The sequence below is a fragment of the Fonticula alba genome (assembly GCF_000388065.1).
Source record: "Fonticula alba strain ATCC 38817 unplaced genomic scaffold supercont2.12, whole genome shotgun sequence".
In the NCBI taxonomy this organism is placed as follows: domain Eukaryota; order Rotosphaerida; family Fonticulaceae; genus Fonticula; species Fonticula alba.
The window spans coordinates 536,103-547,163 of NW_009242982.1; the positions used below are offsets into that span (position 1 = coordinate 536,103).

An 11,061-nucleotide genomic window follows, 5' to 3' on the forward strand; every position below is an offset into this window, starting at 1 on the left:
CTCGCCTGCCTGTCCTCCCTTGTCCCGGTTCCCCGCGCCGGGGCCAATACACTTTTTGAATACCACCGTCGTCCCCCCCTCCTCCTGCTGTTCCGATCTCCTCCTGCTGTTCCGATCTCCCCCCACTGTCTCGATCTCCTCCTGCTGTCTCGATCTCCCCCCGCCATCTCGATCTCCCTCTCCTCTCCCCCTCTCCTCTCCCCCTCTCCTCTCCCCCTCTCCTCTCCCCCTCTCCTCTCCCCCTCTCCTCTCCCCCTCTCCTCTCCCCCTCTCCTCTCCCCAACTACCATCTACCTGGCGTCATCGGGAACTCCGTACAACGGCCTTTCGGTGTTTCTATGTTGGACAGCGGCTTTCCCCCCCTTCACGTGGCCACCAGGCCGCCGGCACCGTCCGAATGGTACCCCGGCGGCGGGTCAGTGCGCTGCTGGAAAAGCCCTTCGCTGGCCAGGAGCCCCTCGAAGTCCTGGTGGTACGGCGGCGGGGGCGGAGCCGAGTGGAAGCCCTTGCTGTGGGAGTCAGCGGCCATGGGGTCGGCCGCCCGGCCGCCACCCACACAGTACGACGAGTAGATGACCGCCTTCGGGGCGGTGCGGTCGGCCGCGCCACCGCGCAGCCGACTGACCAGGTCCACGAGCAGGGCCTGAGCACGCCCGGAGGCCATCGCCGGCGGGTGGTTGTCGTCCGCGCGCGCCAGGCCGGCCGCCTGCGGCATGGTATCGACATCGCTCAGGCACATGGACGCCGCGCGCCGGGGCTCGAATTCCACCGTCTTCGGGTGGTCCCGGCCCGGGGATCGGTACAACCGACCGTCGGACTGGCTCCGGAGGGGGCCGTCGGCCCCGAGGCCCGGGGCGATGGACCCGCGGCGAATGGCCGGCGCGAACCACGACCGGCGCCGGGCGGCTTCCTGGCGCGCTTGCGCCGCGGCCGCCGCCGCCGCCTGCTCCTCCTCCTCCGCGTCCAGCCGATGGTAGTCTCCCCCGGGGGCCGTGTGGCCCTCTGCCGCGGCCGCCGCCCACTGCTGTTGCTGCTGCTGCTGCTGCTGGTCCAGGTCCATGACGCACTGGTAGCCATCCAGGCTGGGGCTGTAGACGATCGGGTGCACCGAGAGCGAGGGGTCCGCCGAGGTGAAGAGGCCGGGTGGCATGCGCGCGGTGGCCATGCGCCGCGGCTGCCCGGTCCGGGTGCTCGGGTGGCCGGCCGAGCCGCCGGGCGCCAGGCGACGGGCCACACGCCACAGTCCCTCCGCCAGGCGGCCAGTCCACAGGGCCAGGAAGGCCGCCCGGGGAAGGGTCACATCCGACAGCATGGGGACCAGCAGGCCCGGCAGGGCGCCGGCCATTTCCAGCGGCAGGAACTCGGCGGCCGGGTCGGGCCCGGCACCCGAGCCCCCGGCCGCCGGCAACAGCCCGGCCACCAGACGCCCGACCAGCCCGAGCCCCGGGTGCTGGGCCACCTGTGCCAGCAGCCAGATGGCCGGCCCGGCGCCCGGGGCCGACCCGGGCCCGGGCCCCTCCGGGCGCAAGCACACCAGGGCCAAGTCCAGCAGGGCCAGCAGCCCGAGCAGGGGCCCGAAGCCGGCCAGGCCGGCCCCCGGCGCGGCCGGCCCCGCCGCCCAGCCCGGCACCAGTGGCAGGAGGACCTGCTGTGCGAGGGCACCCAGCAGCTTCTCCCCCTGCCACAGGAGCACATACACCGGGAGGATGTGGGCCACGGCCAGCAGGCGCCGGGCCGGGGCCGCGCGGCCGGCCAGCGCGCCGCGCACCTGCTGCAGCTGCTCCTGCAGCGAGGACACGCTGTCGACCACGGCCCCGGCCGAGGTCTCGATGTCGCGAAGCCGGTTGCGCGAGCTGCTCAGCAGCCGGTCGTCTGTGCATGTGTGTGTGCGTGTGTGCATGTGTGTGTGCGTGTGTGCATGTGTGTGCGTGTGTGCGTGTGTGCGTGTGTGCATGTGTGTGCATGTGTGTGCGTGTGTACATGTGTGCATGTGTGTGCATGTGTGTGCATGTGTGTGCATGTGCGCATGTGTGTGCATGTGTGTGCATGTGTGTGCATGTGTGTGCATGTGTGTGCATGTGTGTGCATGTGCGTGTAGACATGCATGAAGGGTGTCCCCGAAGGGCAGCGGCAGTTGGGCAAGTGAGGCAAGCGCAAGCAGACAGGCACCCGGCCAGGCAATTGGTCAGTGAGCATACCCAAGGCCCGGGGCCCGGCAAACAGCAGCCCGGCCCATGGGGCCGGGGACACGCACGTGCGCTAAAAGCTTCCTCGACCAGGTCCTCACGGCGCTTGATGCGCAGAAGGATGTCCTCGGCGAAGGTGTCCATGGCGAAGAGGCCGTGGCCCAGCTGCTCCACCGCCTCGGCCAGCATGCTGGCGGCCGATGACGCGCGCAGCTGCCACGAATCGGCCTCGAGGGACTTGCACACGTCGCTCACTTGCAGCGTGTAAAGATGGTAGGCCGTGTGGTCGTGGCGGTCCTCCAGGCGCTGGAGGCACTGCTCGAGCGAGGCGTCCCGCGCCAGGGGCAGGGCCGCCGCCGGGGCGTCCTGCCCGGCGGCCCGGTCGGCGCCTGGCAGCCGGCGGGCCGGGGCCCCGGCGGCCGGGAGCTCGGCCTCAGCCTCCGCATGGTCATCGGGCCCCTGGTCCAGGGCGTCATGCAGCCCGTAGGTGCAGGCGATGGGGGCCTGGCCGAGGCGCACGCGCTGGCAGTCAAACCAGCCCAGGGCCAGGGTGCCCTGGAGGTCCGGGTCGTCGGCGATGTGCTGGCAGGTTTGCCGCAGCCGGGTGTACACCCGCAGCAAGCACGGGTCCTGGGTCAGGCGCAGTGAGCGCAGGTGCTCCACCGCCCGGGGCGAGGGGATGTTCTTCACCACGTCCACCGGCATACGTGCGTCCAGGGGCCGGAGCCCCAGTTGCCGGTCGGCCCTGGTGCCGGGCGCCGTGGTGCTGTTGCCGCCATTGCCGGTGTGGTTGTTGTTGCTGTTGCCATGGCTGTCGGTGTGGTTGCTCGCGGTGGTGGTGGTGGTGGTGGTGCTGTTGCCCTGTGGCCGGCCGGCGGAGATGGCCGGCGAGTCGGCATCCTCGCTGTCGGTGGGGACGCCGCCGGCGAGAGCGGGCGCCAGGGCGCCATGCACTGCCAGTAGAGCCAGCAGCAAGAGCAGCAGCGCTGCGCGGCGGCTGCGGCGAAGGGCCCGACCGGACATCAGGTATGTCCTAAGGGTGCGACGGTTGTCCGGGTTCCTTTCCGGGGGCCGTCGAGGCGGGAGAGGCGCGTGGCACGAGAGCGAGGGCAAATGGCTGGGAGAGGATGCGAGTTTCACCCGGCTGGGCCATAAAGCTCCCTGCCCGGTGGCCTCTATACACCCGCCCGGAGGACGAGGCTGCTGCCCCTGCCAGCGTCACACCCGGTGGGATGCGGCCGGCGGGCATCGCCCCCACATGCGCCACGACCCTGACAGGTGTATTGCCCCCTCCCCCCCCCCCAGCACCCTGGTGGGGGAGGCCCCGTCGCCCTCGCGGTCTCAGTGCGCCGGCGGACGCGGCTGCCGGGCCCTCTCCCTCGCGTCCACCCACACGCCCCGATGTGGACACGCATGCACACATACGCAGCGCGCACATGGCGGCCTGGCTCCCCCTCGGCGCCGGAAGGCAGCCCCGTATCCGAAGCCCGAAAGACGCTCCAAAGGACGGCCATCGCCCGGACGAGGACGTCTGCCGTGCGAGGGCGGAACACCCGCACCGCTGGGCCCCGCGGGTGTGCCCGGCCCCCCGCCGCCCCCCTCCCCGCTCGGGCAAGATCGCCCCCCCCCCGCTCACCTGGCCCACAATCGCCCCCCCTCCGGCTGAACGCCTGTCCGCCCGGCCCCGGGCGACGACATACATTGTGCACAGCGTGCTCCCCCCCGCCCCCCCGGCTCTCTGCCTCGCTGCCTTTCTCTCGCCCCCTCGGGCAGCGCTTTCCCCACAGGACACAAGAGTGGGCAGCTGCGCCGGCCGCCATCATTAACTGGCTGAGTTTAGACCGCGGCACTCGGTGCCGGGGCGCCTGGCCGTGTTGTGGGCGGTGGCCCGGGGCCGGGCCCCTTCCCGCACACGGCCGAGCCGGGGGCCGGACCGAGGGCGAGAGGGGAGAGGGGGGGAAAAAAAACCCCCAACAGCAACAACATCGTCAATGGGTTGGAAAAAGGGGGGAAGGAGCGTGCATTTGGTCAGGCGGCCGCGCCCACCCGGCCGCGTCCCAGGGCACGGGGCATGTCAGCCGGTGTGGGCCAGGTGCGAGCAGAGGATCAGGCACTCCAGGTGCGAGTCGCGCTCGGGTGCGTCGCCCGCCGGCAGGGCCCCCAAGCACAGGTGGCAGGTGCCGGGCAGCGGGCTGGCCGTCGACGAGGGGCTGGACCGGCCATCGGGCGACCGGGCCAGGGCCTGGGCCAGCTGGGCCCCGGGGTTCGGGGAGCCCGGGGCCGCCGGGAAGGCCCGGTCGCAGGCCAGGTCCAGGGTGGCCGAGGTCACGGCGAAGGCGGCGGCCGCGGTCGAGGCGTCGGCCATGTCGCCGGGCGTCTGGCCGGAGGCCAGCAGCAGGCTCAGGGCCAGGTGCCCGAGCCCGGCGCCATCCAGCAGCCCGGCCGCCGTGCGCAGGTTGTCGGCGGCCATGGCGACCGGGCCGCCGGGGCTGCTCCCCGCCGCCGGGCTCCCCCCCTGGGCGGCATGGAGGCTCGGCGAGCCGGCGGCCGAGGCGCCGAGCGCCGCAAAGCGCCCAACGCACACCGCATGGCTGAGCCACGCGTGGACATGGGCCTGCCAGGTGGCCACGGGTGACGGCCGGGGCTCGGCCCCGGGGGAGGCCGGACCACCGGCCGGGCCCGCCTGCAGGGCCTGGTGGAAGAGGTGATCACGTGTGCTCTTCCGATCTAAGCGCCCAACGCACACCGCATGGCTGAGCCACGCGTGGACATGGGCCTGCCAGGTGGCCACGGGTGACGGCCGGGGCTCGGCCCCGGGGGAGGCCGGACCACCGGCCGGGCCCGCCTGCAGGGCCTGGTGGAAGAGGTGATCGTAGCGCCCGCGCGGCAGGGAGGCCCCCAGCAGGCGGCGGTCAGCCTCCGGCAGGGCGGCAATCCCACGCGCCGAGGCCAGCACAATCTCCGAGTCGGCCACGAGGCGCTGCGACACGCGGCTCAGCAAGGGGCGGTATGAAGAGAGGACTAGGCACATGCACATGGGGCCGCACATGTGCGGCGGGGCGCAACAGGAGGAAGGGTGGCTCGGTGTTGTTAGCGAGGAGTCTAAGATCGAAGGAGGGTCGTGTAGGGAAAGAGTGCAGCCTCCGGCAGGGCGGCAATCCCACGCGCCGAGGCCAGCACAATCTCCGAGTCGGCCACGAGGCGCTGCGACACGCGGCTCAGCAAGGGGCGGTATGAAGAGAGGACTAGGCACATGCACATGGGGCCGCACATGTGCGGCGGGGCGCAACAGGAGGAAGGGTGGCTCGGTGTTGTTAGCGAGGAGTCTACAAGGGAAGGAGGGGACCCAGGTCAGCCGGTGGCGGGGGGCATACGTTCGGGCGACTGCTCGGCCGGGGAGAAGGGCGCCGGGCTGGACCCGGCGCTCAGCTGCATGCCAAAGCCGGCCACCACCGAGGGGAGGATCCGGGCGTCGGGGGCCGGGGCATGGTCCGCGGCCCCGCCGGCCGGCGCGGCCGTCGCGAACTCCGTGAAGTCCGCATCATCGAAGCCGGTGAAGTCGGCGGTCGCCGGGGCCGGGTCGCCGGCCGGTTGGCCCTCGGGCCTGGGCGACCCGGCGGCCGACGTCAGCTCGAAGAGAGACCCCTCGGCCGAGGTCCGATCGTTGGCGGAGAGCCCGTCGGCCACCTCCTCCAGGGACTCCGTGGACCGGATGCAGTCGAAGGAGGACCCCGACGGGGAGGAGCCCGTCACGGCCACGAAGGAGTCCGTGTCGTGCGGCTCCTCCGGCGCGGCGGTCGCCGGCACATCGTCCGTGAAGCCGCCAAAGTCCGCCCAGTCGGCGGTCGAGGACGCCGCAGCGGTCGACCGGGCCGCCGGAGCCCCGGCAGCAGACTCGCCCGGGCCAGCGCCAGGAGCAGCAGCGGCGGCGGCGGCGGCAGAGCCGGCGGAGACAGCCTCGGCCGACCAGTCGAAGCCGGAGAACTCCACCGGCGAGTGCAGCGGCGACTGGCTGGCGGCGCTGGCCGACTGGCTGGCCACTGTGCTGAAGTCGCCAAGGGCCGCGGCGTCGCCGGCAGGCCCGGCGAGGGTGGCCGCCTCCAGGGGCCCAGGGCCGCCGGCGGCAAAGCCAAACTCCGGGAGGAGGTCGCTGGTGCCCGAGGCGGCGGCCATGTCCAGGCCGCTGGCCGGAGTGGCGGCCCCGGAGCCGAAGTCCCCGAAGGCGTCGTCGGCCAGGGCACCCGACATGGTGGGCCCCGACTCGAAGGCGAAGTCATCGACCGGGGCAGCTGCCGGGGGGGCGTCTGCGGCCGCGGGCGCCGCGGCAAAGTCGAAGTCGCCAAAGGAATCGGCCGCCGGTGCCGCTGTGCCGACAGTCGCGCCGGCCGCAGCAGCCAGGGTGCCATCACCAAGCTCGGAGTCCCCGGAAGAGGAGGTGGCCGGGGCAGGCTCGGCAGTCGGCGTCATGTCAAGCCCGAAATCGGCGAAAGAACCGCCCGTCAGGGCGGCGTCCTGGGCGTCGGCCGCCGGGGCGGCATCAAACTCGAAGTCGCCGAAGGAGGCGCCAGCCGGGGCGTCGGCCGCCGGGGCGGCATCAAACTCGAAATCGGCGAAAGAGCCCCCCGTCAGGGCGGCGTCCTGGGCAGCGGCCGCCGGAGCGGCATCAAACTCGAAGCCGCCGAAGGAGGCGCCAGTCGGGGCGGCGTCCGGCGCATCGGCCGCCAGAGCAGCATCCTGGGCGTCGGCCGCCGGGGTAGCATCAAACTCAAAGTCGCCGAAGGAGGCACCAGTCGGGGCGGCGTCCGGCACATCGGCCGCCGGGGTGGCATCAAACCCGAAATCGCCGAAGGAGTCGTCACCCGGAGCGGTCCCAGTGGCGGTGGGCTCGGCATCGGGGCTGGCCCTGTCGCCGGCAGAGGCGGCCTCCAGGGCGAAGGGGTCAATGGCTCCGGTCGGCTGGGCTGGTGCCGGCGCCTCGGCCAGGGAGCCAGTGTCAAAGGCAAAGTCCCCGAAGATGTCAGCCGGTGGGAGTGCCGAGGCGGCTGCAGTGGCGATGGCACCATCGGCGCCGGCCGGGAAAGTGTCGCCCTGCTGGGCCGGGAGGGCCGCCGGAGTGGGTGCGACATCGAAGGCAAAGTCCCCGAAGGAGTCGCCGGCCGGGGCCAAGTCGACCACTGGGACGGCATCGAGGGCATCATCCGCCGGGGGCTTGGCAGTCGGGGCCTCGGCCAGGGCAGCCTCGAAGGAAGGATCCCCCAGAGGGCCGGCCGTGGGGGCTGGCTCGAGGGCGGTGGTCCCGGCCGGCGGCCCAGCGGCAAGGGCCAGGACGTCCAAGGACCCGGCCGCCGGCGCGGGCTCGGCCGCCGGAGCAGCATCCAGGGACAAGCCCCCGGGAGAGACCCCCGCCGGGGTGGTGCTGTCGGCAGCCGGGGCCGCGCCGAACAAAAAGTCGTCAAAGGCATCGCCGGCCGGGGTCAGAGCCGCGGCCGGGCCGGCATCGACACCGAAGTCGCCGAAGGAGTCGGCCGGCGGGCCCGGAGCCGGGATCCCGGACGGGCTGCCATCGAGGGCAAAGTCGCCGAAGGAGCCGGCAGCGGCCGGCGTGGCGGCCACAGGGGCCGGGGCAGCCTCGAAGGCAAAGTCCCCGAAAGCGTCAGCCTGGCCGGTCGGCCCCGGCGCCGGGGCACTGTCAAAGCCGAAGTCCCCGAAGGCATCGGTCTGCTCGACCGGCAGGGGCGCAGCCTCGGGGGCAAAGCCACCGAAGGGGTCCACGGTGGCCGGCCCGACCGCCGGGCCGGCCTCGAGAGCCAGGCCATCGAGAGCCCCGGCCAGGGCGCCCTCCTCGGAGAGGGCCTGGTCCAGGGCCTCGGAGGAGGCCGACGGCGAGAAGGACGTCTCGAAGATGAAGTCGTAGTTCGGGGCCGCGACGGCCACCGGGGCCGCCGGCGTGGCCGGCACAGCGGCCGGCTTGGCCGCCGCCGGGCTGCGCGCGGCCGGACTGGCCGGGGCAATCTGGGAGAATGACACCGGCGGGCTCATCAGCAGCTCCGTGAAGGAGTCCACCGGCCGGGTGGGAGCCGGGGCCGGGGCCGGGGCCGGGGCCGGGGCCGAGTCAGAGCTGCCCGAGGCAATGGGGGAGACTGGCGCACTGAAGCCTTCGAAAGCCGAGGCCGCCGCAGGGCCGGGGGCGGTCACGTCGGGAGGGGCGTCGAGCGCCGGCGAGGTGCCAAACTCCCCGAACCCCGGGTAATCGTCGCCCGGGGCCGAGGCAGCGGTTGCACCTGAAGCCGGGGCCGGGGCCGAGGCAGGGAAGGCCTGATCGCCAAAGTCCCCGCCAAAGTCCCCGAAGTCCCCCGCCGGGGGGGCCCCCCCAGCGGCGGGGACAGATCGCGGCCCGAAGTCCCCGAAGTCGCCGAAGTCCCCGAAGTCGGCAGGCGCGGCCACCGGTGCAGGCTGGCCAGCGGGGGCAGCACCGAAATCCCCGAAATCATCGAAGCTCTGCCCGGGCGGAGCTGCGCCGGCCGGAGGGCCGACCTCGGCCGGGGGCTCGGCCGGGGGCTCGGCCGGGGGCTCGGCCGGGGGCTCGGCCAAGGGCTCAGCCGGGCCGGTGTCCACCGCGAAGAGGTCCTCGCTGATGGCCGACCAGTCGGCCGGAGCGGCCACCACCGGGGCAGGCCCCGGGGCGGAGGTCGGGCCGGGGGCCCGGGAGGCCGGGGGGACGGCCCGACCCGGGCTACTGGCCGGCGTGCTGCCGAGGTTGGCACTCAGCCGGGCGAGCATCTGGTCCATGTCGACCGCGGGCAGGGCTTGCAGTGAGGACACCGAAGCCTGCGAGGCCGGGGCCTGTGACGGGGGCAGGGGCACGGTCGACCGGCGCAGTTGGTGCCACGTTTGCGGGTTGGCCATGCTGGGGGCCGGCTGCGGGGGGGCCGGCTGCGGGGGGGCCGGGGAGGCAGCAAAGGCGCCGAAGTCCCCGAACCCGCCGGCAGCCGGGGCGCTGGCCGGCGCCGAGGCCCCGAAGTCCCCGAAGTCACTGGCGACCGGGGCCGATGTGGCGAAGGCCCCGAACCCGCCGGCGGCCGGGGCACCGAAGTCCCCGAAGTCCGGCTGCGCGCCGGCCGACACCGGAGCAGGCCCGGCAGAAGCCGCCGGGCCGGAGGCCGGCAGGCCGTCGAAGCCGCCGAAGCCGCCGAAGCCCGGCTGCCCGGAGACCGAGGCAAAGGCCGCCGACGCGTCGGCCGCCGAGATGGCCGCCTGCGGCTGCCACGCCGTGAACGGGGCCCCCAGGACCCCGGACGCTGGCGGCGCGGCGCCACCACTGCCGTCGCCGCCGGAGGCGTCATCCTCGTCGCCGAAGGAAATGTCGTAGTTGGCCACGGCGGTCGGGGCCATTGCCGGGGGCAGGGCACCGCTCGAGGAGCCGACCTCGCGCTTGCCGAGGGGCAGGCCGACCTGGCTGCGCTCTTGCCGGGCCTTCTCAAAGAGGTCTGCGTAGGTGGGGCGCAAGGCGGGCGGGCGGGCGGGCGGGCGGGCGGGAGGCAGCCGAGGGGGGGGGGGACAAGGCAAGGGGAGGGCGCGCACACGTGGACGTGAGTAAGCGAGCAGGGGGCGGGGCGGGGGGCGGGGCCCGGCCCGGCGAGGGAGGGGGCAGTCCATGTCGGACGGGCAAGGGCGCACCCTTCTTGCCGAAGAGGTTGTCCAGGGGGTTGCTCGATGGCCGGATGGAGAATTGGCTGCCCTTCGGGGCCGGGGCCACAGGAGCAGCGCCCGGCTGGGGGACCGCCCAGCCGCCCTGCGCGTGAGGCGCGCCCATGAACTGCTGCGGGTGCTGCTGCGGGTAGTAGTGCTGCGCCGGAGGCTGGGCGGGGTACTGTTGGCCCGGCGGGTGCGGGTGCGGGTGCGGGCGCGGGTGCGGGTGCGGGTGCTGCTGCGGGTGCGCGTAATACGGCTGCTGTGGCGGGGGCTGGTGCTGCTGGCCGCCGGGTGGCGCCGGGGCCGACGCCCAGGCGAAGTTGGAATCGCCGAAGTTCATCCTCGTCGTCGGGGTCGGCGAGCCGGCGGGGCAGGATGTGTGAAGAGGAGCAGGCGGCCAGGCGGGAGGGGGGGTGGGGGGGGGGGGCGGGGAGGGGGGACAGAGGTGTGCGAGGTGGGGCGGGCGCGGGCGTGTGTGTGTGTGTGTGTGTCGGAGGAGGGGCAGGGTGCTGACTGGCGCGGAGGCCCGGCGTGTGACCGGGGCGCTCAGTCAAGAAGACTCAGCTGCCGATCTACCCCTTCCCCCCGCGTCAGGGCCCGGCCGCCCCCCGCCCCTCCGGGCCCCAGGGGGCCTTGCGGAGTGCCTGCCCCCCCCGCCCCCCGCCCCCGCCCGACGCCCAGGTCCTCGGGCCCGGGGACGGCGGATCGCCGCAGGCCAAGCAGGACCGGGGGGGAACTGTCACAAGGGCTGGCGGGCCGGCTGGGCGGACAAGCACGCCAGGGCATGGTGGGCGTCCGCGCGCCGGGCCGGAGCGCCGGAGCGCCGGCCCTCCACGCGCAAGCAGGGGCGCCATGGCTCCCCCCGCCCCCCGCCCCGGGCGGCCGGGAATGCCGGAGAGCATCGGCAGCGCCCCCCTCCCGGGGCCGGGGGAACGTGCTCCGGCAGATGCCAACCCTTCGGGCCGGCGATCTTCAGCCGCGCATGGACCCGGCTGCTGGCCGGCGCGGCGCCCGGGGGCATGCGCGCGTGCGGGCGCGGGGGGAGGGGCGCCTGCGTGTGGCTGGGCGCGCACCGGAGGGCCAGGCAATCGCGCGGCGCAAGATCTCCGACCGGGGGGAGGGCTATTTCGTCCGGCACCGCCGGGCCGCCGCCAACACCACCGCAGCAGATCATCTCCCCCCC

At 74.0% G+C, this 11,061-nt stretch overlaps 2 protein-coding genes across 2 annotated transcripts; both read right to left on the minus strand.

Moving 5' to 3' along the window:
* Positions 1-364: 364 nt before the first annotated feature.
* H696_05641 (hypothetical protein) lies at positions 365-3,209 on the minus strand (the record flags this gene model as incomplete). The annotated part of the gene is made up of 2 exons (XM_009499458.1): positions 365-1,872; positions 2,255-3,209. The coding sequence occupies 2 exons, from the start codon at positions 3,207-3,209 to the stop codon at positions 365-367; spliced, it is 2,463 nt and encodes an 820-aa protein (XP_009497733.1).
* A 946-nt stretch (positions 3,210-4,155) lies between these two features.
* H696_05642 (hypothetical protein) lies at positions 4,156-10,218 on the minus strand (the record flags this gene model as incomplete). The annotated part of the gene is made up of 4 exons (XM_009499459.1): positions 4,156-4,878; positions 5,041-5,207; positions 5,561-9,673; positions 9,864-10,218. 4 exons carry the CDS (start codon positions 10,216-10,218, stop codon positions 4,261-4,263), a joined length of 5,253 nt encoding a protein of 1,750 aa, XP_009497734.1. The 3' UTR covers positions 4,156-4,260.
* Positions 10,219-11,061: the final 843 nt, after the last annotated feature.